Source organism: Carcharodon carcharias, chromosome 13 (assembly GCF_017639515.1).
Source record: "Carcharodon carcharias isolate sCarCar2 chromosome 13, sCarCar2.pri, whole genome shotgun sequence".
NCBI classification, from domain to species: Eukaryota; Metazoa; Chordata; class Chondrichthyes; order Lamniformes; family Lamnidae; genus Carcharodon; species Carcharodon carcharias.
The window spans coordinates 32,787,090-32,812,834 of record NC_054479.1 but is presented as its reverse complement, the minus strand read 5'-3'; the positions used below and the strand labels follow the sequence as shown (position 1 = coordinate 32,812,834).

Sequence of the window (25,745 nt, the reverse complement as noted above, 5' to 3'; positions counted from 1 at the left end):
TACAGGAACGGCCGGCCACCCCAGCATCATTAACAACTGTGAAAACACCAAAGACGTACCTTCATGACAATTACTCCGTACCCGCGCCCCGAAACTATAGCAACATGTCCGGCCTTTGGGTGCCCGAAGCTGAGGAGCTCGAGCAGAGTCCGGTAAACGGACACTCGTTCTCCTGCTAGCGCGGCTGCGCACAACCCGGCCCCACCCACCCAACGGCCTGATTGACATTCGCTTCAACCAATCGGAAGCGAAACGCAGCGCCTCACAAACCGGAAGTGATGCAAGGTTGAGCCAGCATTTTGACGGGAGCTCTTATTTCGCCCAGAATCTTGACCGGAAGAGGTGTTGCTCGGTTTGTACATATCTGGAAATTGCAGCTTGGAAACAGGCTCAACCAGTTCTAATGAAAGGTCAGATTGTTGAGCTTTTGATCACATATCCGCAGCATCACTAAGACCACCAATTTCCATCTCTAACAAGGTCCAACTCCGTCCCTGTCTCAGCTCATCTGCTGCTGAAACCCTCATCAATGCCTTTGTTACCGATAGACTTGACTAATCCAATGCACTCCTGGCTATCTCCAACCTTCTACCCTCTGTAAAGTTGAGATCATTCAAAACTCTGATGCCCATGTCCTATCTCAGACCAATTTCTGTTCACCCATCACCCATGTACTCATTGACCTATGCTATCCAGCTCTTCTTGTCCCACCCACCCCACCCCTTAAACCAGCTTATATTTCACCTCTTTTCTATTTTTCGCACTCGAAACGTTAACAGTGCTCCTCTCCGCAGATGCTGCCAGACCTACTGAGTTTTTCCAGGTGTTTTTGTTTTGGACCTATGCAAGTGGTTGGTTAAGTAACACATGAGCTTTAAAAATCTCATCATTGTTTTCAAATCATGCAAGGCCTCCCTCCTCTCTATCTGCAATTTACTCCAGCCCCAAACCCTTTGAGATATCTATGCTTTTCCAACCCTGACCCCTTGAGAATTCCCAATTTTATTTTCTCTACCGTTGCTGGCTGTGCCTTCGGCTGCCTGGGTCTTAAGTTCTGGAACTCCATCCATTAGCTCCTGTCTTTCTTTCTCTCCTACTTTAAGATGCTCTTTAAGACCTATCCCTGTGACCAGGCTTTTTGTCATCTGCCCTAATATCTTAGTGTGACTTGGTGTCAATTTGTTTTTGATAACACTCCTATGAAGCACCTTCATATGTTTTACTACTTTAAAGGCACTATATAAGTGTCATCCGTGACCTAGCTGGTAATTTTCTAAGTCGTAAGGTTGTCAGTTTAAGTCCCACTCCAGGACTTCACAGAATCGTGACAGCACAGAAGGAATCATTTGGCCCATCATGTCTGTCCTGACCCCTCATGATTTTTATTGGTGCATGGGATGCAGGCATTGTTGGCTAGGCCAGCATCCAATGCCTATCCCCAATTACCCTTGAGAAGGTGGTGGTGAGTCACCTTCCCAAAACCGCTGCAGGCACATCCACAGCGCTGCCAGGCAGGAAGTTCCATGACCCTGACCCAGCAACAGTGAAGGAACAGCAATATAGTTCCAAGTCAGGATGGCATGCAACTTGGAGGGGAACTTGCAGGTGATGGTGCTCTTGACCCTAAAAATCAAGGCTAACCACTCTGCAGTGCAGAGCAAGTGCTGCACTGTTGGAGGTCCTCTTTCAGATAAGGTAAACTGAGGTCTCATTTGCTTTCTAAGGTGGAAGTAAAATATCCCACTCCCCTATTTGAAAGAAGAGCAGTGAGTTATTTATTAGTGAACGTCACAAAAACATTATCTGATCATTATCATATTGCTCTTTGTGAGTGGTTGCTGTGTGCAAATTGCCTACCACCTTAATTCCTACACAAGTGACTACATTACAAAATTACATCATTGGCTTTGAGATGTCCTGTGAAAGGCACCATATAAATGCAAGTATTTCTTTCCATACAAATATTAGTTGTCGCTGGTGTTTTTGCTTTCTTTAAGAGAAATAAAAAGTAACACATTTTGAAAAGTAAACAGCTCCCTACATGTTTAAGTGTGTTTAATTTATCTTGTTTCCTTGCCACATTTCATTCCTGACTTTGACGTTTTAAGACCCAGCAAATCCTGGCCAGAGCCAATCGAACCGGATTGTTCATCGATTGGCGAGCCTGCTGCTGAGATGGTTGCTTTGTTGCGCGGCAGATTTGTTCGAATTTTGAAATTTTGAAAATTACAAGTTAAGACTAAGGGAAATGTGTTTTGAATTTAGTGTGATGAGGCTTCGTTGCAGGAATGACTCGGTGTTAAACGGAAATGTCTTTAACAAATCGAAGCCCTTATATGTAAGCAACTAGAAAATCAACAGGCCTAGTGTGATCGTGGTCTCTGGGATATTCACTGTCTTTTTGTTCTTGGAGAACTTCAGTTGGGTTTAGTTGCATTTCTTAACTCGTGATTTTCGCTCTGGTATTTAATTCCACCAGTTAACTGCTTATTATCATGGCCAGCGTTCATGAGAGTATGTTTTTCAATCCTATGATGGCCAACGGTGTGGTTCATGCAAATATTTTTGGCATCAAAGACTGGGTTACCCCACACAAAATCTCAATACTGGTTCTGTTGCACGAAATGGCCACTTCTAAAGAACAAGGGACGCCAGAAGTTGAAACCAGACGTCTCCACATGAACAAATTGAATTTACCGTTGCTGCAGGTAAGGATATTTCTTGATGATACATTTGTTTGAAGTCTATTAGTGTGCCCGATTTTCATTCTGAAATTATAAACCTACCTTAATACTGTATTACAGGGTCCAGATATGACATTAGTTCAGTTGCTTAAGACTATTGGAGAATGCTGCCCGAAACTAGCGAATGCTGTGAGTACAAGGTAAGAAAATCTATAATAATGGCTCAAATTTGCGATTTTAATAACAGGAAAGCTGACAGCATTCAGCACCATCCCCTATGAAACTGAAAGCAACTTCTGCCGTCGGCACAATGTGCAGTTAAATGTGGAATTCCAGAGCTTCTTGTCAGTGATTGCCTGCTTCTTCATAGGGTGCGCTGTTGAAGTTGTAAGTAAAAAATCATGTAGAAATCACAAAATTTGAACTTCCACTTTTGACACTATGAAAACTCTTTAAAAATTTGAACTTTCAGGGTTTTTAATCGCATACTAAATTATAGGTCCCGCTGAATAATCTCTCTAATCCTGAGCAACTGTATTTATGGAATGTCAAATTTCTCCATTCCATGATAGTCCTTTAGATTTTTTGCGGTAATTCAATGTTTAAAAATTTATATATATTGCAGCTTCTATCTTAATCCTATGTGTATGTTCCAATCTTTATTTTGCTTTCTGTAAAATTATGAAAAATGAAATAAAATTATAAAAGCTGCTTGTTACTTCCTGATTTGGTGTCTGAGAATTCTTCAATGGGGTTAGCTGTTCAGCTTGCTTGATGGTATCATTGTTGCCGGACACTAGAGATCGTCTATAGCTGGCGCCAAAGTTAACTTAACTTTGGAAAAGGTGAAATCTATGCCATTGATCTCACTAGAACTTTTGGGCAGCTGTCTTTGAGGTTAACAGTGAGGGCAGTCATTTCATTGTTGACTGCAAAATCCAGACCAATATTAATCCAATAATATTAGAAGCACTAAACAATCCGCATGCACTGCAGGATCTTGTGGCCGTAGGGAGCAATGATGTGGTGGGAACCACAGAAAAGTGACTAAATCCAGAAGGTAGAAATTAGTTTAACATTCTGGGGTAGTGCGTTTGTAAAATAATGAGAATGGAAAGGTGGTGGTTTAATCTTATATATTCAGATGACATGGGAGATAAATGAACTTGGTCCTATGGGGAGGGAAAGCTACAAATTGGATTTAATAGCTCAATTACAGAATAAATCCAAACTCACATTAGGGATATGGTACAGACTTCAAATCAGAATAAAGAGCAGGACAATGTGCTCATTGAAGAGATAGGAGGAACAATTTCATTACTGTACTCTTAAAATCACAACAGAAGCTTACTGTAATTGCATTGAAATGAATGCAGATTTGTCTCTTTAACAAGACCAACAAGTTAATTTCATTTTCTCGTCGAAAAATACATTTGAATAGTAAAAATATCCAACTTATCTTTCTAGAGTAAAGTTAATGGCCGAAGGGGAGTTGAAAGATATGGAAAATTTCTTCTATTCCCTCCAAAATGTTTTCAGTGGAACAGAACCAGCAGTTCACAAGACTAGTGTAATAGGTATGAAATTTTAATATTTGACCATGAAATGTTTCTTATCCCGGTGGTCATTAGTATTTGGTCTGCACAAGAGTACATTACTCTTTGACTGTCTAATTTAAAGCTAGAAATTGCTTTCCTTTACCTTCAAGTTATTGATGTTCATTTTCAAATATCTGCCATTGTTAATTTCAAATCATTTTCAGCACAAGTTACAAAGATCTGTAGTCATCACAAGTATAACCTTTCGCTTTGCTAAAATTGACCAGTGAGAACTTTGTTAATGCAGCACAGACTGCTGTGTTTTACCAACTTTTTTTTTAAAAAGCGCAGTGTTTTTAATCAAATGACATACCACCTAAATTTAAAAGATGAAAAAACACCTAAAGTTTTACTTAATTTTTATGGTCCTGTGGAAGATTGCCTTTTTCAGGTAATCCAAATTCATTGGTAGCAGGCGGAAAAACAGCAGCTTGATATTCATTTTCAATTTCAAATCTTCTCTTGTGGAGAAATCCCTCTGCAGAATAATGGAAATTGGTAGATGACTTTAAAGTTCCCAGCTAACTATGGTGCTTCTGCAGGCAAGATTAACCATTGCTGGAACAGGTGATGTGTGATCTGAAATATTGGGTTCAAGCAAATTTACTCATCTACCCACAATTCCAGTTGTTGCACACAGTCAAAGATTTTCCCCTGACTTGAACCACATATTACTTGGTTCCTCAGTTTTCTCAGTGCATTTGTGTGCTTGTGAATATTGAGTTACAAGAAAGAGAAGTAATGTTTGGATCATTGTCAGAGCTATTGGGTGTCGACATTTTATTTGCACATTGCCATCATTTTATAATTTACCACATGGCCTCTCCCCTTCTTTTTGAAAAAGGGAAGCCTCTAAAGGTGGGATATTTTGAAGAGTAAAAGAACAAATAATTGTCAAACGATGATTAATTTTTATTTGAAATATTGCTCTTATTCAAAGGCAATGGTAGTTTTGCAGTAATGAAATTTGCTGCTTCCATACTAATAGATGAGGTAACAAATTCCCTTTTAAGTAACTTGATAACTTGTAAAGCTACAATGTCAAGTTGATAACTTGACATTCAGCTCACTCACTAGAGAAATGTGGCTGAGTGCCTTGTTGGATGTCAATCCAATATTGAGAGGCTGGAATTCTGGTCCTCTGCTTGCTGTCTCCTCAGACCTGAATACCCAGTGAGAAAACACTAGTATTTAGACTGGGACTCTCGTCTCCACTTGCTGGGGCTGGCTACACTGGGGTTTGAACTCATAACCTTCTAATTTGGAAATGTGAATACTATCATTGAGTCAAAGCTCAGTCCCATAATGTTAATTTCAAATAGAACTTAATTTAGATTGATCAATTTCACTGATTATCTTCTTACTAAGTATCTTGTTGTGTCCAGGACAACAGTTTGAAAACAGATTGAAGTCAGTTGGGTAATTAATTCTTAAATGTTCCTGTAGGTCTGTTCTTGAGGCACATGATCTTGGCTTACAACAAACTGTCCTTCAGTCAGGTTTATAAACTTTACACAGCTTTACAGCAATATTACCAAAGCTATGAAAAGATGTCTTCAAGGACTGCAGAAAGAGAAGACACAGATATGGAATTAACCTCTTTAGACCTGGAAGGAAAGATGGAAAAAGAGGAGCTAGAATTTCCAACAAGGTAAGATTCATCATATAATAATAACACTTGTTAATTGCTTAAAGCAGAATGGGGAAACTACTTTTCAGGAGAAGTGTTCCACACCTTGTGTTTTTTGTTTTTTTTCAACTCCTTCAACTTGGTTAGAATATTTTCAAGTCCTGCAAACATCTATTATTTAAATTCTCGACAGAATTGGGGAGCTGCTGAATTCATGGAGGTTCTACACACTCTGCATATTTTTTCCTCCACCTCCCTTCCACTAGTCTACAGACTACCTAATAGTGGGAAGGAAGTGGAGGAAGAAATATGCAAATAAATTAGGGAATTGAGTATAAAACATAGAATAGTAATCCTGGGAGATTTCAACTACCCTGATATTAATTCAATAGAAGAGGTAGGTAAAGGGGATAAGGGTTCCTACAGAGTGTACTGGACTCCTTTCCATCCCAATATGTAAAAAGCCCAACAAGGCAAGATTTACAATTGGATCATGTAATTGGGAATGAACCAGTGCAGATAAGAGAAGGAAAAGTGGGGAACATTTGGGCAATAGTGACCATAATATAATACGTCCTTCTTTATCATCACTTTAAAGTGTAAGTATGACAAAAAAAAAACAAGTTCATAAATTGAAGAAAAACTGATATTGAGAAGTTGAGAATATAACTTGGGAAAACAAAATGGGCAGCTATATTGGCAAACAACAATATAGAAACACAAAGGAAGACATTTAAAACCGTGTTCAACAGAGTTGCACCACAGTTTAGTAGGGCCATTATAAAAGCAAACCAAGCACTGAACTTTATTCCTAGTGGGAAAGAATTGTAAAGTAGGGAGGTTATGCAAATCTTGGTTAGACTACACTTTGAGAGTACTACATGCAGTTTGGTCTCCATAGTATAAAAAAGCATAGAGAGGCAGTGGAAAGGGTGCAAAGAAGATATAAAAAGATGATACCAGAAATGCTTGGGAATGTATATCCGGGAAGGATAAACAGGCTTTTCTCTTGGAAAAAGAAGACTGAGTGGTGACCTAAAAGAGGCAATTAAAGTGGATACAGAGAAAATGTTTCCTCTTGGGGAAGAACATAACTAGAGACCATCAATATAAGATAGTCACCAAGAAATCCAATAGAGAATTCAGAAAAAGCTTCTTTACTCAAATAGTGGTGAAAATGTGGCACTCGCTACCTTTGGAAAAAAATAGTATTAATGTATTTAAGGGAAAGCTAGGCAAGCATTCAAAAGCAAAGGTTACAGTGGTAGATTTAGATGAGGAAAGTTGGGAGGTGGCTCAAGTGGAGCATAAACATTCACTTTGACTGGTTAGTCCAAGTGGCTTGTTCCTGTGCAATGTATCCTATGTAATCCTATTGCTCTAAGGCCATTATGAAGTGGATAATTGAAAATATTGCTAACTGATATTCTTTCAGTTCTGGAGGCTGACCAGGAGAGATTTGAGCCAGGAAGATTCAATAGTAGCTTGTTCTTTAGCAATACCTTGCTCAAAAAGTTGCTTGGTAGTACAGATCTTGAGTATTGCTGAGAAAAGAGACATGCTGTCAAAGCTTTCTGTCTTGCACTCTTCAGGACAGAATCGCAAGAATACCAAATCTAAAGGGGAACAACAGTTTATATTGCATGAGAAGAGGGTGCTGATTGGTTGGCAGGTGGACTCTGAAATGGAGATATTGGATGGAGAATGCACAATGTAACAGTTAACTGCCAAGCTTTTGTTTAAATTCAACCAGGCAAGTTGACTCTGATTGGTCAAGGCATTATCATGAGGGAATGAACCAGGAAGTGGCAGTCCCCTAAGCTTTTGTTTAATTGAAAAAGATACAGTGTGTGGACATGTTCTTTCTGTTTGCAAAAGACAGGGCCCTGTGTATGTTGACTGGTTGTTTGTGTAATTCTTGGCGCAATCGGGATTGTTTAATAAGTGCTGTCCAATTGCGAATCACGTCTAATGTTAGACACTATGTTCTAGGCTTTGTAAGCACAGGCTGGTTCTCTATGGTTTGTACTTTGCCTATTGCGAGCAGCTGAAGGGACGTGATGTTTGATACAATCCATCAGTCATTGAGGCATACAGTCTACATACCTGGCATCACAATGGCACTGAAATTCGTATAGCAAATTATTCATTTGTGTGGTAGGTAGAATGCCTTTTTGGCTTGACAATTCTGTTTTGATAACTGCAAGACGAAAAACTTCAACAGCTTGTCTCTTCTTCAGCAATACTCAAATACTTTATTCATTACAGAACCTTCTTGATTCAGTTGGCTTCTGATTAGCATCTATGACCGGACCAAGTATGGAACTGTATTTGAAATGGAATTGCCATTTTTTCATCTGTTACTAATGAATTTGGATGCCTAAAAAAAAATCTGTCGCAGGTTCATTAAAAATAAAATGAAACATTAGGATAATTTTTATCTTTTAAATGTATACATATTATTTGATTGCAAACGCTCTGCGTATGCTACTCTTTTAAACCAACAGGATATTGATCAAAAACTAGTCTGTGCCCCATAAACACCATAGTTCTCGCTGGTTCATTTTAGCAAATTGAAAGATTTGCTTGTGCATTTGTAACTTGCGCTGACATTGTGGATTGCATTTTTCAGTGATTTGGATCATTCTTACTTTGCACATTCTTAAAAGCTAGTTGCATTTCTAGAACTTGTTTTGATTTCAAATATCTACCCATATAAAACCCATCTGGTTTACAAATTTCATTGACGGAAGGAAATCTGCTGTCCTTACCTGGTCTAGCCTGTACGTGATTCCAGATGCAGGGAAATGTGGTTGACTCATAACTGCCGTCTGAAATGGCCTACCAAGTTGCTCTGTTGTATCCCTATGAAATAGAATAAGAACGAACACAGATGAACCACCAAACATTGACCTAGGCACCGGACAGAATAAAAGCACACCCAGCCCAGTCGACGCTGCAGAGTCCTCCTCACTAACATACGGGGACGTCTCTAAATTTTGGAGAACTGTCCTGCAGATTAGTCAAGCAATTGCATGACAAGGTCACGCTCACACAATCATACCTTTTCAATCAGTATCCCAGACTCCTCCATTACCAAAACTGAATGTGCACTTTCCCACTGGCAGGACAGACTCATCAGAGGTAGCAGTTAGGAGGGATTGGCTCTGGGAGTCCTCAGCATTGACTCTGGACCCATGAAGCCACATGGCATCAGGTCAGAGAAACCTCTTGCTGATGATCACTTGCTGCTCTTCCTCAGCTCATTCATCGTGATTCCACCATGTTGAACAGCACTTAGAAGAAGCACTGCTGAGAGTAACAAGGCACAAAATGTACTCAGTACTTCAATGTACATCACCATGAGTGGTGTGGTAGTATCACTACTGACCAAGTTGGCTGAGTCCTGAAGGCCATATCTGTTAGATTGGGCCTAGGGCAGATGGTGAGCAAGCTGTTTCAACTGGGTGAGGACACATGCCAGGCCTTGCTCTTTCTTTCCCATTCCTCGATTAATTGTAACAGAGTTCCTTGAAATTTATAAGGATGAAGGTGTCAACTCAGTGTCTGTACTTAACTGATTATGTCCTGATTGCAAAGAATTCAGTCCGACAGGCTTCCTTAAGTTTAAACACTAAGGGGTTAGTTTTATTGAGCTAAAAATCCATCCAGTCAAAGAAATAAAATAGTTAAAAGGTAAACACACATCCCAACCTTTGCAACATACACACACAGGCAAAATTATAAGTTATACATTAGAGGTGGTTAACTTTTGACCAATTAAGATTCAATGATAAAAGGCAGAATAAAAGAGAGTTCACTGTTTGAGTCCTTCGCTGGTGTTCGTTGCTGAGGCAGTTATTTTAACAGTGGTCCTGAATTTTTTCCCCCCTGGAAACGCTGCTGTGTGTCTTTGAAGCGTCCTCCAAACTTCACTATTGATCCCAGTATGATAAAAGCAGGCATGACAATTGGTAGGAATGACCACTGCACAGTGCTTGAGGAGAGGAAGTTCTACCTTCACACTGAAGACACCTGCCATCCTGTTGTATGGCACTACCACTGTACCAAATGGAATAGATTCAGATCAGATCCAGCAGCTCAAAGCTGGGCATTCATGAGGTGCTGTGTACTGTCAGCAGCAACAGAATTGTGTTCCGCCATAGTCTGTAACTTTTTCGAGTACAAACCCGTTTCCATCTGTTTCAGATGAAGTTACATTGTTTCATAGTTTGCCATTGTGAGATTTGAACTCTTGATACTCTTTTGAGTAAACCTGTTTCCATCTGTTTCAGATGAAGTTACATTGTTTCATAGTTTGCCATTGTGAGATTTGAACTCTTGATACTCTTTTTGAGTAAACCTGTTTCCATCTGTTTCAGATGAAGTTACATTGTTTCATAGTTTGCCATTGTGAGATTTGAATTCTTGATCTTGGGGTTCCAAACCCAGTACCATAACCACTTGGCTATTTAGGCCAAGCCAAACTCTTTTGAGTACAAACATGTTTCCATCTGTTTCAGATTAAGTTATATTGTTTCATAGTTTGCCATTGTGAGATTTGAACTGTTGATCTTGGGGTTACAAGCCCAGTACCATAACCACTTGGCTATTTAGACCAAGCTCCGCCACAGTCTGTAACCTCACAGCCTGTCATATCCCTCATTCTATCAATCCAATCAAATCATGGGATTAATCCTATCAGTGAGTGAGAGAGCATGTCATAACAACACAAGGTGTACCTATAAAATGAGGTACCAACCTAGCGAAAGTTGCAAGCATGCTAAACAGCATGCTATAGTCAAAGAGCTAAGTGACCTCACAACCAATGGATCAGATCAAAGTTTTGCAGTACTGCAACATCCAGCTGTGAGTGGTTGTGGATAATTTAAAAATTAACTGGAAGAGGAGATTGTATGATCATCCCATCCTCAATGATGGCAGAGCCCAGCACAAGTCCAAAGGAAACGGCTGAAGCATTTTCTAGCCATCTTCAGCCAGAAGTGCCCAGTGGAGGATTTTTATTGGCCTGTTCCTATTCCAACCTTCACGGATGCCAGTCTTCAGTCTACTTGATTCACTTCACCTGACATCAAGAAATGGCTGAGTACACTTGGAAACAGTCAGGACAATGGGCCGTGACAACATCCTAGCTATAAAGTTGAAGGTCTGTCTCCAAAACTAACTGCACCTCTACAACACTGGCATCTATCCAATTAAGTGGAAAATTGCCCAGATATGTCCTGTCGAGAAAAAGCCTCACCTGTTTGTTCTTGATTATCGGCAAAGTTACAGAAGATGTCGACAACAGTGCTATCAAACAGCACTTGCTCACAAATAACCTTTTCACTGATCCTCAGTTTGGATTCTACCAGGACCAATCGGCTACAAACCTCATTACAGTCTTGGCACAAACCTTGCCAAAAGAACTGAGTGCCGGAGGTAGGGTGAGACCAGCCGCCCTTGAAATCAAAGCAGCAATTGACATCAAGGACCAAAATTGAAGCCAGTGGGAATCAGGGTGAAAACTCCTCATAGGCTGAAGCCCTAATTAGCACAAAGGAGTGTGGGGATGGTTGTTGGAGGCCAATCATTTCAGTTCCAGGACATCACTACAGGAGTTCTTCAAGATACTGTTCTAGGCCCAATCATCTTCAGCTGCTTCATCAATGACCATGCTTCCATTGTAAGATCAGAAGTGGGGATGTTCACTCATGACTGCAATCTTCGGTTCCACTTGCAACTGGGCAGATAATGAAGCAGTCCATGCCCGCATGTAGCAAGACCTTGACAACTTCCAGGCTTGGGCTGACAATGGCAAGTAACATTTGTGCCATACAATGACCATCTCCAGTGAGAGATTCCAAGCATCTTCCCTTAACATTCAATAGTATTACCATCACTGAATTGCTGCCTATTAGTATCCTATGGCTCACCACTGAGCAGAAACTGAATTGGACCAGCCTTATAAGTACCATGACTGCAAGAGCAGGTCAGAGGTTTGATATTCTGCAGCAAGTAACTCACTTCTGACTCCTTGAAGCCTGTCCACTATCTACAAAACACAGGTCAGGAGTGTGATGGAATATTCTCCACTTGCCTGGACGAGTGCAGCTCCAGTAATATTCAAGAAGCTCGACATCATTCAGAACAATGCAGCCTGCGTGACTGGCACCCAGAGCAAAATATTCACTCCATCTGCCACCTGCAGACAATAGCTGCAGATACACTGAGAGCAACTCGACATCACCTGCCAAACTCATGATCTCTGTCACCTAAAAGAACAAGAGCAGCAGGCACATAGAAACATCATAACCTACAAGTGCCCCTCAAAGGCACACATCAGCCCAACTTGGAAATTTATTGCCTTTCCTTCATTGTCACTGGTTCAAAGTCCTGGACCATAAGACATAAGAGCAGAAGTAGGCCATTTGGCCCATCGAGTCTGCTCCACCATTCAATGAGATCATGGCTGATCTGATAATCCTCAGCTCCACTCTCCTGTCTTTCCTCAGTGATTAAAAATCTGTCTATCTCAGCCTTGAATATACTTAATGACTCAGCCTCCAGAGCCCTCTGCGGTAAAGAAATCCACAGATTGACTACCCTTTGAGAGAAGACATTCCTCCTCATCTCTGTCTTAAATGGGCGCCCCCTTATTCTGAGATTATGCCCTCTGGTGCTAGACGCTCCCACAAGGGGAACAACTTTTCAGGATCTACCCTGTCAAGCCCCCAAAGAATCTTTTATGTTTCATTAAGGTTGCCTCTCAATCTTCTAAACTCCAATGAATACAGGCCCAACCTACTCAACCTCTCCTCATAAGAAAATCCCTCTGTACCCGGGTTCAACCTAGTGAACCTTCTCTGGACTGCCTCCAGTGCCAGTATATCTTTCCTTAGATAAGGCGCCCAAAATTGTTCACCGTATACTAATTGTGGTCTAATTCATGCCTTGTGCAGTTTTAGCAAGACTTCCCTATTTTTATACTCCATTCCCTTTGAACTAAAGGCCAGCATTCCATTTGCCTTCCCTATTACCTGCTGAAATTGTATGTTAGCTTTTTGGGTTTCATCCATGAGGACGCCCAAATCCCTCTGTGGTGTAGCTTTCTACAATGTTTCTCCATTTAAATAATATTCAGTTCCTCTATTCTTCATGCCAAAATGCATTACCTCACATTTTCCCACATTATATTCCATCTGACAAGTTTTGCCCACTCACTTAACCTGTATATATTCCTCTGTAGACTCCTTGTGTCATTCGCACCACTTGCCTTCCCACCTATTTTTGTATCAATCACAAACTTAGTGTTAATACATTCAGTTCCCTCATCTAAGACAATATATATGCAAATAATTGTGGCCCCAGCACGGATCACTGTGGCACTCCACGAGTTACGGGTTGCCATCCTAAAATTACCATTCTTATCCCAACTCTCTGTCTTCTATTAGTTAGCCAATCCTTTATCCATGCTAATATACTACCCCCAATGCCCTGGGCTCTTATCTTATTAAGTAGCCCTATGTGTGGTACCTTATCGAACGTCTTTTGGAAATCCAAATATATTATATCTACTGGTTCCCCTTTATCTATCCTGCTTCTTAACTCCTCAGACAATTCTAATAAATTTGTCAGGCATGATTTCCCCTTCATGAAGTTATGCTGACTCTGCTTGATTAGATTATGTAATTCTAAATGCTCTGCTATTACATTCTTTATAATAGACTCTACCATTTTCCCAATGATTCCCTAACTAACAACATTATGGGGGTATCGGTTCAAGAAGGTGGTTCATTACCACCACCCCGAGGGCAATTAGGGATGGACAACAAATGCAGACCTTGCCAGTGATGTGACCTCCCATGAATGAATAAAAGAAAACATTTGCATCATGCGGACTAGCTGACTAAGCTATCCCAAACCGTCCTGCTTGTGTTTTATGTGCTTAGTCAACAAAACATTGTGCAAAGATTTACAATAATTGCTCTGCTTAGCAACCAATGACCTTTCTAATAAACAATTTACTAAGGAGATGCAGGACCAAATAGCAAAGATTGCTGGAAAGCATTTTTTCTGCGGATTGAAGTGTGCTTTGTTCTTCTTAAGAGGTCCTTATCTTTATTTTTAGTGAGGCATGAGGGATCCAAGGTTGTCAATACCAAGTATATTATTGTAATATCAACTGGCACAATCAAATCACGTTAATGGGCAGACTCAGAGTGAATCCCAAACAGTCAGAGCCCTTAAGCTACATTCACAGTTTGAATGTGACAACCAGACAGGATTTGTAGTGAGCAATCTGTTGATCTTTCGGTTCAATTAGTTTTGAAATTAATGGGGTAGGAAATAGGTTTCATAACAATTTAATTTCTTCACTGAATAATTGTACTTGATAACAGTCCCCACTTGCTCTAATGTGGCCTCTTTTTGGTGTTTTTTTTTAAAGCTGCTCAATAATTAACCTGGTTTAAAAACACACTCACTACATGAAAAGAATTGCTTTTCCCAGTAGTGGCGTGTGTTATGATCCTTGGCCAGACCCTGGGCCGTGGGGAGAGATTTGGTTAGGGACCAATAATGTTTTGTTTAATGTAGGTAAAGGTTGAGAATCAAAACATCTGCTTTTGGAATAAAGCCACAAGATTCCACTGGTTTTGAACAAGCTTTAAAGTTCAAAAAGATAAAACAATTTACAAATCGGTCTTGCAGTCTAACACTCAGGGTAAGTATGAGGTATATGTAAATTAACAGATGAACTGTGGTCAGATGCACCACATCACAGAGTTAAAAGACAAATGCAACCAAACTGATTCCATGGATTTCTCAACAAATCACCCAGACGTTAGTCCCATTGCGAGTCAACCAATCTCACTGAAACTACATCTTTCCCATGAGGGTTTCCAATCTCCACCAATGAAGATCTCTCCTTGGAATTCTCTCCAAAAGTCGCTCCCACTCAGATGGCTTTAACAATGGCCCACCTCACAGGCTTTCAGTCTCACCTTCCGAGATTCCTTCTCCCTGGATTCCTGAGCACTCAAACACTAGCTCAAAGTGCACTTCAGCTCTATGGCAGGGCCAAGCAGAACGTCTCTGTTCCAAAGGGGTATCTTTGCCCCAGTGGCTCTCTTTACTTAAAGTCTGCTGCCCACAGCTCTTTAACTTAACTTAAATGGGACCTGTTTCTGTCCCTTATATCTTTGTGACACTTGTTGGCTGACAGACTGCCTCAAGAAGAGCTGTTCACTGACCCTTGAACTGATCTGGTGACCTATGAAAACACTCCGAGGGTCCCACCCTTGTTACTAGGCAGGATTCAATATAACAAGCATTGGAACATCATGCACCTTTAATGTTACAATCTCGGTGCATTGCTAACTTAGCACACAGGGACCCAAAGATCAATGGATTTCATGACACATGACTTGTCATGGTTGAATTGAACCAAAGTGTCCTCACACCAGACTGAACTCTTAGATCTTTCTCTTGGTAACAAAGATGCTGCCGGTCACTTCCCCAAAATCACTAACGCAGTCTAGCAAAGGAGAGTATTCTTCGGATTCCCAAGTCTGATGACTGCTCTTGCTCCACCCATATTTCAACATTCTTTCTCTCTTTGCTGTATTGAGCTGAACTCTCTTCTCAAGTTCCTGCTACTGTTTCTTGGACCAGTTATGTTACCCCCATCTGCCCTGATTCTATGGCTGTAACTTATACCTCTCCTGGTGCCCTGCCTTTCATTGCTCTTCCTAAACTTTGCGTACCTTTAAAAATATCAATGTTATGCAGATATGTAGCAACTGATGTGAACAGACAAAAGTGTTTTTGTCAGTGGACAAGAATGTTACCTCTGACTTGATTTGTATCAGTAAGCTTATCTATTTTGTTGAATTACTAAAATTGGTATTGGAGAGTTTGTATTGATACAATGAAACATTTTGATTTCTCTGTTAACCTACAATTTGTAAGCTTTCAGTTATCAACTAAAATTCTTGCTTTTTTTTGCTTTTAATCTATTCCACAACCTATTTCCTTGTCACTACAGGAATATGCACCTCAGCAGCTAGGATTAGTGAAGGGGAGGAGTAAATTAACTAATAAAGCTCAGCTTTGTTAAATATGTAGCAATAAACGGTCTTAAAGTTCAGTTATTGATGCTACAGTATTATTTGACAGGGATGAAGAAGTTGTTGACAGAGGACCTCTGTCCCAGAAACAAGCGGAATATTTCCTTGCTCAACAGGTATGCTTTGGCTGTTTTTATTTCTCCCCCTTTTTTTTAAAGTTCTAACTCTTGCTGTGATAAATATTACAGGTACAAATAGTTGTCCTGCATGCTTTCTAAGTGGCACAGGCCAGGGATCAAATTTGGATCTTCCTGGTCTGTGTGGCTCAATACCACACTGGCTGATGCATCTATTTACTGTCATAAGAGGGGATATTATTTCACAACTGTAGAATCATTACCTGTTTTTACTTGCACTTGCAAAGTTTTCCTTGCCTGGATTTGCTGGTGCTGTCAGGGGTGATGATCAGTCTACTGGCCAGGAGTCTTTTGCTGTTTTTCAACATGGAAAAAGTCTATTAGACATTGACTTGCTTACAGTTGTAATCCTCCCACATTGATCGCATTCTGCTCTCTGACAAAAGTGGTCACTGGATCTTCCCTTAACCCTTATTTGCAAATGCTGCTTTTGCCCTAAAATGAATGTGTAAGATAGGAGGTAAGTAAGGGTTTCTAATTCCAGCTTTTAGAGGAGACAGAAAGATAATGTTTAGAAAAGAAGTTTCAAAAAGACAGACTCCCTTCTGTTTATCTGCTGCTGATTCATATTCACTTAGTAAGTTGGTTTTTGGTAGTGATTGGAGAAAATACCTCACGGAATGTGATGGTGTTTTGATGTGGATATTTTTAGTTCAAGCAAGATCAATCTTGCAATAGTGATTTCCATATATATTATGGGTATTAAACGCAAAGAATCTCATTCAACACGAACCTGGAAATATGCTGTTTTTCTCAGGGGTTACTTAACAATATGTGTTGTATAAATGTAATATTTAATATTGATTTTGAAGTACAAGAAGTACACCAGTTTAGATTGACCTTGACCAATATAGAAAACAAGTTCATATTTAGTACAGGCTGATGGCCATTCTCTCAGAGATAATCTTGTGTAAATATAGAATTAGATTCTGCTCTGTGTGCATTTAAAACAATTAGCTAATGCTATGGTGTCACCATTGGCTAGTTTACCAGCTTTGCTTGTATGAAAAGACAAATGTGGATTTTAAATTTTGTAGGCATCATTGTTGAAAAACAATGAAAACAAGGCTCTTTCACCAGCTGCTCTACAGAAAGAACTGAATAACTTACTCAAATTTAATCCTGATTTTTCAGAAGCTGTAAGTATTCGAATTCTTAACATATCTGATTTAAGTTTTTCCTTCTTATAACTAAACCATTTGTAATTGTTTTTTTTTTAAAGAAAAAACATCAGCCATCACTAATGCTGCTTTACGTAGGTGAATGTTGGTAAAGGATCTGTTGAAAGGCTGTAACGGTACATACTGATGAATGAACATACAATTTTCAAAATGCTGTAGATGTTACATTTTAAAATTTGATATATAGAGTAAGGGTTGATAATTTAATATTTTTCTGTACTCCTGAAGTAATTTGGGTTTATAAGCCATGGATAGCTTGCTTGCTTTTCCCACCTCTCCAAAATGGTTGCTAATTCCTTTGCAAATATACAGTCTTGAAAACAAATTAGTTGGACATGTTTCACGTTTCCCCTCCTCCCCATCCCCAAACCACTGTTGCATTCACATCTTAATTCAGTGACTGCACTTGCTGCACCTTTTCTCCCTCTGCACACCCCCACCCCCCACCAGAACTTGATTATGCGGGATGACAGTGAATTAAGTAAATAGTGTTTCTCACAAAATAACTTGGAAAATTAGTATCTATCAAATATCTTTTAAAATGTATTATTTTAAGGTAACAGGTGCAATGTTGTAATATATTTATCTATCTTGTGATTTCAGCATTATTTGAGCTATCTAAACAGCCTTCGTGTACAAGACTACTTCAGTGCTATGCACAGCCTCCTTCACTATTTTGATCGGTTGATCCTTACAGGCAGCGACAGCAAAAGCAGTGGAGAAGATGGATTCGGACGTAGTTTACGATATGCGGCTCTCAATCTTGCTGCTTTAAACTGTAGATTTGGCCATCAGTGAGTATCTATCAGTTTTGGTTCAAGTTATTGAGTCCATGTTCTAGACTGCTGCAGAAGAATGTTTTAATTTCTGTGCAAACTAAGATTTCATAAAATTAATAAAGATTGGCACCATTAAATGGACATATAGCAGTACATGGCTATTGGAGGCAAGGAACAGCACCAAAGAAGTTGATTTGCAGCAATATCTCCAACAGCAGCATCAATGCACTTCAACTTTAAATGTTCCTCTTAGATGTAGCCAAGAAATATTGCTGAAGCAGGCAGGCTGAATGGTTGAAGCATTCTATATTATGTCTGTCAGGAGTGAAGTGATTGTGCTAAAGGTGGCCCGAGTAACCCTTGCTGAACCATTATATAAATTGGTACACAATCAAAAATGTGATTTTTTTTTTAACGTTGCTATGGCCACTGTTAAAAAGCAACTACAAACATGCTAGTTTTAAAAACAAGGGGTCCCCAGGAGCTAATTAACACTGGAAAACTGCTTCATGAAGTGCTATTCTAATATAATTGGGACAATTAAGTACAATTAATGCTACTAAGTAGTACATGCTTGCTTGATGACCTGACTTTTATATCTTTGTTTCTGTAGTGAGCAGGCCCAGTTTGCTTTACAGGAAGCTATTCGTATTGCACAAGAATCCAGCGACCATGTTTGTTTACAGCACTGCTTGGTAAGGCGGGGAGAAGAAAAATATTCTTTTTCTATAGTCTATAATTTAGTCTCCCCATTTTTCAATCCTTAGTAATGCATTTCTACTGGTTTGCTACAAAAAGTGAGTTTAAATTCTAATATTTTACTTTTTATGTATATTCTTATAAATTCATCATGCTATTGCTGCTTTGTTTCTAGAGTTGGCTTTACATACTAGAGCAGATGAAGGGATCTGATAATGCAATTCTCGTTGAACATTCTGTGAAAAAGGCTGGGCAGCTTGGCTTACCTGTGAGTAATTTTCCTTTTTAGAACTAGATACTATTTAATATTTTATAAAATTTATGCTTAATTTTTATAATTCTAGAGGAAAGTTAATAAAATTATCGCAATTTTCTAACTTAGACTATATTCAGAAATGTTTCTTAAAATGTAGTTGTAGTCCTTTACATAGAAAACTGACATACAGTTCGAATAAGAAAGCTAAAGTCAAATTTGAAGTATTGCTGCAGTATGATAATGTAATGGTTTTTGTGCTGGACTAGCAAACCCAGAAGTCGTGAATTCATATTTTACCACTAAACTTTCAATTTACTAAATCTGCTAATTGTAGCTTAACAAATACCCAACTGGTTCACTGCTGTCATTCAGGGAAGGGAATCTAGCACTTCCATCTGGTCTTGCCTTCATCCCTTCTGGATAGCTAGGCATTGACAACAACAAATGCTGCCTTGTCAGTGTTTTATCACATTGCAAAGACAACAAAAACAATACTCCCGTTCAGTTAATAACTAACTGTTCTTGTTTTGTAGTATCTGGCTTCCCTGGGCATCCAATCACTGGTACAACAAAGAACCTTTTCTGGAAGATCAGCCAACAAGTTAATGGATGCCATGAAGGACTCTGACATGTTGCATTGGAAACATGGGCTTTCAGAGCTTATTGATGTAAGCATAGCACAGAAAACGGCAATTTGGAAAATGTATGGACAAAGGTACATAATAGCTTATTTAATTTTTTATTTACTCATGGTGCACAATGTATTGTGGGCATCTTGATACCTAGGTGTAAAATTAATTATGTTTATTCATTTTTCCATTATATCTCACATTATTCCACAACTGAGAACGGACAAATAATGAGCTGGTCCATATCCAATTCTGTTATTTTCTGCTAAGTTTCCCATACCATACAGTGACAGCTTTTCAAAAAAAATTCTAAAATATAATCATCATCCCTCAATGATTAGGAATGAATCTGACTTCTGTTCAGTGCCTTCCTATCACTAACAGAGATTATGAGCCTATATACTCTGGAACCGTATGCAAGAGGATATTCTTTTCTCATAAGCCTGGGCAGTGATCATTAGCAAGCTAATTTTGTCAAGAGGGAAAGGAAAGGGACATCACAATGGAACCTGAACACTGTTCTTCCCCTCCTGTTTTCAAGTTCAATGGTGATTCACCATAGGAATTTGGTGCCAAGTTTGCAACTTGGTTCTGATGTTGCCTTGTTCTATATACCTTAATGACACATTAGATTTACCTACTACATGAAATTTCAAAGGTGCTTGTCATGATTTCTAATAAATCACTGCGCTGATGTTTAGTGTTTCATTTTTATCATTGTAGCACAATGGCACTGCAGCAAACACAGCTTCTTCTGTACATGCACAGTCTGGAGTCTGTAAACATGGATATCCATCAAAATAACACTGAGGCAATGGCTGTAGTACTGTGTCACCTGGCAGAACTTCATGCAGAACAGGTAAGTCAGCTTTGTGCTTTTGTCTTGTCTGTCCTTTTCTCCTGCAGGCATTGGCACCTTGATGAGATATAGCTCTGTGGGTGCTTAGTGTCTGATGATACCTCACCCAAGTGACCACACTGTTAACAAGACATTTTACTACAAGGGACTTTGTAGTTCAACCTAAACCTGTCTTCCTATGCCCACTTCAGCAGAGTTCATTGGATAGTAATTAGGAACAAGGGATCTTGGCTTTTACCTTTTGCCCAAGATGCGCTGAGGGTAATCATTGTGCCCAAATACTGCATCTTAGCTGAGATTAGCTTACCCTGCACAAACCAGGGGTCAGGTCTCACATTTTCTTGTCTGTCTTGCACAGTTATTTAGGGCAGTCAAGTGAGCCAAGAGCATACCAGCCAGCTATTTAGAAGAACATTGCTTGAAGTATTTTTATTAAAACAGGCCTGTGATTTTCCTAACATTATACCGTAATTAGGAAATTGGAATCATGTCACATGGTTAAAGTAGTAATTTTGTGGTCACTTAGTTTCTCAAAAGAGTAAGCTCCCTGAGTGGGGGGGGGAGAAATTGTTCCTTGTTGTGCCTGGTTTTTGGACGTAAAATGGATATTGTGGGGTACCAATTTCAGGGCACAATCTCCCAATTTATGTCCCTTTTCCACCTCCTACCTGAAGCCTGTCAGTTTCCAAAATCAGGGGTCTAATGCATGTTTCAAGACACTGATGAAGAATTGGATGAATGCTGCACAGAGCATGTTTCTCTGGGTCTGTGGCCTAACCAGTAGTATAGCAGCAGGTTGACCAGAAATAAATCTATGGCTGATTTCTCCATCTCGCTAGTGTAGAGAGAAGTGAGGCTTCCTCTCAGTGTCCCATGACAATGGTGCAGGTGAGATTTGGAACTCGGCAAAATGGCCTTAAACCTGCCTCATCACTCTGCTACCCCGTTACATGTTTTTAGAGCAACTGAAACGTTATAAGCCTGTATGATCTAGAAAGTCTTACAATATGAAAAAATGAATGATAACTTAAATTCTGCACTTCACAATATAATTTAGGAACTCGGCAGCATTCAAAATTGTGAACACCTTCGGTCTGTCCGCAAGCATTACCCAAATCTCCCTGTCGCTTGCCATTTCAACACTCCACCCTGCTCTCATGCCCACAAGTCCGTCCTTGGCTTGCTCCATTGTTCCAGTGAAGCTCAATGAAAACTGGAGGAACAGCACCTCATTTTCCGACTAGGCACTCTACAGCCTTCCAGACTGAATATTGAGTTCAACAATTTTAGATCATGAACTCTCTCCTCCATCCCCACCCCCTTTCCGATTTCTCCCCCCCGCTTTTATTTCCAATAATTTATATTGATTTTTCTTTTCCCACCTACTTCCATTATTTTTAAATGTATTTCCATCCATTGTTTTATCTCTACCTTTTAGCCTTTTTTGATTCCTTCACCCCACCCCACCCCCACTAGGGCTATGTACCTTGCTTGTCCTGCTTTCGACCCTTAATTAGCACATTCCTTAGATAATATCACCAACCTCAACAACTCTTTGTCCTTTTGTCTGTGACATCTTTTGGTTATCTCCACCTATCACTGACCTCCTATCCAGCTCTACTTGTCCCACCCCCCACCTTAAACCAGCTTATATTTCACCTCTCTTCTATTTTTACTTAGTTCTGTTGAAGGGTCATTCGGACTCGAAACGTTAACTTTGCTCCTCTCTGCAGATACTGCCAGACCTGCTGAGTTTTTCCAGGTATTTTTGTTTTTGAAAAGGATTTTTTGTTTTGATATAGCAAGTTCCATATAAGATTTATGTGGGTTATTTGGCCAAGAGCAGTTCCTAAACTAGACCATGAGAGGGAGCTAATGAAGCCTTGATGGAGATGGCCATAACTCTGGACGCTTTTAAGAGTTTGCCTCCATGTTATTAATCAACTCTTTAACACTTCTCAAACTAGTAATCCTTTCCAAACCAACTGAAGTGTATCAATGAAAATTGAATTAGTCATATGGCCTTTGTTTCTAAAAAGGCAATCACAATAATTAGATAAAAACAAAAAAACTGCGCATGCTGGAAATCAAAAACAAAAACAGAGTTACCTGGAAAAACTCAGCAGGTCTGGCAGCATCGGCGGAGAAGAAAAGAGTTGACGTTTCGAGTCCTCATGACCCTTCAACAGAACAATAATTAGACTCCATCTTGTGGTGAAGCAAAATTCCTTAAATAATTTTTTGTCAAAATATCAGCAACTAAGCATATTGAACTCCACTAAATATAAAGCAACAAGAATTTAGTTCACTTTTTAAAAATTGATTCGCATATCCAAAAGGGACTCAAGCAACAGAAATGCTATCACAATTGAATTCTTGATTGTGATTGTTAACATAAATTCTGTGTATTTTTGGACTTGTAGGGCTATTACTCAGCTGCTTCCGAAATTCTGAAGCATTTAAAAGATCGCTTTCCTCCCCACAGCCAGCATGCAAAGGTACGTTGATAATTGTGCTTGCAGTGATTTTTGGACAGTGTTTAATTTTCAAAATTATTACTGTCACTTAACAGAAGGTATAACCATTCTTCAAAACAGGTACATAATATTTTTACTGCACTGGATTCATAATGAATTACATGTCTGAAAGTGCTTACTTTGATTTCTTGCTGTAGGGATATTGGGAAGAAAGGATTAATGCCTCAACAGTAACCTTTACTTTGAATGAGGGGAGCTGCAAGTATAGAAGGATAGACAGTGTTGTTCTTAAACTGCCATGAAAACTGCAGTTTCTATAAATTCTGGAGACAGGTGATCTGCATGATAAGTAATCATTTGGGTTTCTAATGACCATAAAAAGCTCCTGCTTCTGTTTCAGCCATCACTGCAGACCTCCTATTGGACTCAGTGGAAGTAGACTGTGAACTGGAGAACCAACTGGCTTCACCAGTTTAATGGGATGTAGGTTTGTTACCCTGGTCTGCTACATTGCTAAGTTCCTTGCCTGAGATGAAAGGAAAACAAAGGCCATAAATCTCCTTTCAAGGAAAGAGGGAGGCTGAAGGGGGAGTCATACTGTTAAACCAGATTCTGTCCATGCCTAGAATTCACAAGCATGCACATCTAGCATGGGTTTATGATTAAGAACATCAGCCTAACCTATTTATATTTCTTGTTTTTCCGATGTGACTACTTGGATTTCAAAGAGCAAACAATTGCAATCCTAGTTTAGTTCTTTGTTATGAATTGCTTATTTCAGTGTGTTTGATCTCAAGGAATTCTTTGCTAGATGATGATTACCAACTCTTCCCAATTTATTGAAAGGAACTGCTGAAAATTCAAGCCTTATTATTTTGTCAGAGATTTTGCATTGAGTTTGACAAACATTGTACTGCTAGATTTTTATTCTGTGTTTTTTCTGCCTCTGTGCAATGATGTCACTTGAAAATATGTTTTTGCAATGCTAAGGAACATAGGGTTGCAGCCCATGTAGGCTTCAGTGACATTGCTGTGGGAAAAGAATAATTCTTGGTTCTTATCTCATTATCCCATTCATGCTATACATATATTGAGATATGGGTCCTCTTATAGGGACTACCTTTCAACTGTGAACAGAAATATTAGGAGAAAACCAGAACAGTAATACACATTACAGGAAATCTCATTGTAGCTTACTGAGTATGTACAATGAATTAATATAAATTGCCTCAAGATTTAAAGTTACTAATTGCTATCTTAGTACCAAAAAAGCATACAATAGTGTTATCCCAACATTCATCTGCAGCTCTGTATGGTTCTGTGCTTATAATCACTTTCTCTCTGCCTAAAAGCTCTGGATGCTGTTTGACCAAAATATACAGTTTAATCGAGCAATGAGTGATGGGAAATATCATATAGCTGACTCCCTAGTCCCTGGAATAGCAGCACTTAATGGGCCAGAAGGACTGTATAGGTAAGTGCAAGGAATATTTCTCAGAAAAAGTTTTCTACATCCAAAAGGCTTTAGAAGTTTAGAACTCTCTTCTGCAAACTGCAGTTGATGCTAGGTCGGTTGTTAATTTGAAATCTCAGATCGATACAAATTTGTTCACCAAAGGTATAAAGAAATGTGGGACAAAGGCAGATATATGGAGTTTGGTCACAGAGCAGCCATGATCCCACTGAATGGTGAAACAGGCTTGGCCTACTCTTGCTCCTATGTTCCTATAGCATGGATGTCCCAGCCTCATGTCAAAATGTTCCACTTTAAGCAATAAAAAAAAGTTGCAAAACTTTAATGTTTTTGGATAAAAACTAATTAAAGAAACTTGATTATAGAGTGGAACTTTTGTAAATTGAATGATCTGGCGAACCTTTCGAGTTCAAGTTTAGCTGATTTGATTAGTTTTCTTGAATTGGGAAAAACAATAGTGTGTCTCCTACCAACGCAATATGGCCGTCTGCGCATGCGCATTGGTCCATGCAGACGTCACTCTGCTGCACCCAAAACATGGCAGGAAATTTATGCAGGTCTTAATCTCTTCAGTTTTCTAATATTTTACAACTACCAATGAATGGCAGAAAAATGATCAAATAATTACATTTTCACTAACAATGTTCAAACAGCATGGGCATCAAACAATTGCTGCACTTTCACCAACACTGGATTGGCTCCCCCTCCTAATATTTTAATTATATTGACTAATTGTCAAAGAGCCATCATTAACACTTCACAAAAGAGACATGAAAGATATGGCTGATGCTGCAACTCAGAAACAGAAAACTTTGGAGGCATTCAGTGTAAGATGCTATGTGATTGTCTCCAAGATTTTCTGTTCATTAGTTTGCTGCTTTAAATTATCGACTTTACTTCTGCATTAAAATGATACAAAAGTTTTTTTTTGACATTGAATGAATTTCAAACTAGCAGTGTCAGGTCTATGAAATCTTTTTCTGCTGCCAGTCTGATACAATGTGCTGTGTGAGTCCATAAAACAGTAAATATGATGGAGAAACAGTAGAACTACGCATGTGCAGTGTTGGCAGCAAACATCGTCCAAAAACAAACCTGGCCTGTTTCTCTTGTGCTACCTTTTTAAATAAAATGGTTTTCCGCAATAAAAATTTAGAAAATCTCATGGCTGGTTTTTGAAAATATTGTATTTACAGGGTTTTTGGAAGCTCT

At 39.3% G+C, this 25,745-nt stretch overlaps 2 protein-coding genes across 4 annotated transcripts in view; one reads left to right on the top strand and one right to left on the bottom strand.

Annotated features, from left to right (window-relative positions):
• Window positions 1-203, bottom strand: part of rnf34a (ring finger protein 34a) — a 37,785-nt gene extending 37,582 nt beyond the window's left edge. For both annotated transcript variants that reach the window (XM_041202020.1, XM_041202021.1), the window contains exon 1: window positions 60-203. In XM_041202020.1, coding sequence (XP_041057954.1) covers window positions 60-65 — 6 coding nt within the window. In that variant the 5' untranslated portion in view covers window positions 66-203. The remainder of the gene's footprint in view (window positions 1-59) is intronic.
• A 67-nt stretch (window positions 204-270) lies between these two features.
• anapc5 (anaphase promoting complex subunit 5) overlaps window positions 271-25,745 on the top strand; it is a 48,348-nt gene continuing 22,873 nt past the window's right edge. The window contains exons 1-14 of one of the 2 annotated variants that reach the window (XM_041203348.1): window positions 271-410; window positions 2,480-2,708; window positions 2,805-2,884; window positions 4,152-4,261; window positions 5,729-5,933; window positions 16,092-16,158; window positions 17,217-17,318; window positions 17,964-18,154; window positions 18,753-18,834; window positions 19,014-19,106; window positions 19,628-19,809; window positions 20,447-20,582; window positions 23,006-23,080; window positions 24,412-24,533. In XM_041203348.1, the coding sequence (XP_041059282.1) occupies window positions 2,496-2,708; window positions 2,805-2,884; window positions 4,152-4,261; window positions 5,729-5,933; window positions 16,092-16,158; window positions 17,217-17,318; window positions 17,964-18,154; window positions 18,753-18,834; window positions 19,014-19,106; window positions 19,628-19,809; window positions 20,447-20,582; window positions 23,006-23,080; window positions 24,412-24,533 (1,658 nt within the window). In that variant the 5' untranslated portion in view covers window positions 271-410; window positions 2,480-2,495. Of the gene's footprint in view, window positions 411-2,139; window positions 2,709-2,804; window positions 2,885-4,151; window positions 4,262-5,728; window positions 5,934-16,091; window positions 16,159-17,216; window positions 17,319-17,963; window positions 18,155-18,752; window positions 18,835-19,013; window positions 19,107-19,627; window positions 19,810-20,446; window positions 20,583-23,005; window positions 23,081-24,411; window positions 24,534-25,745 lie in introns of those variants that run through there. The other variant, XM_041203349.1, reaches the window with a different exon arrangement.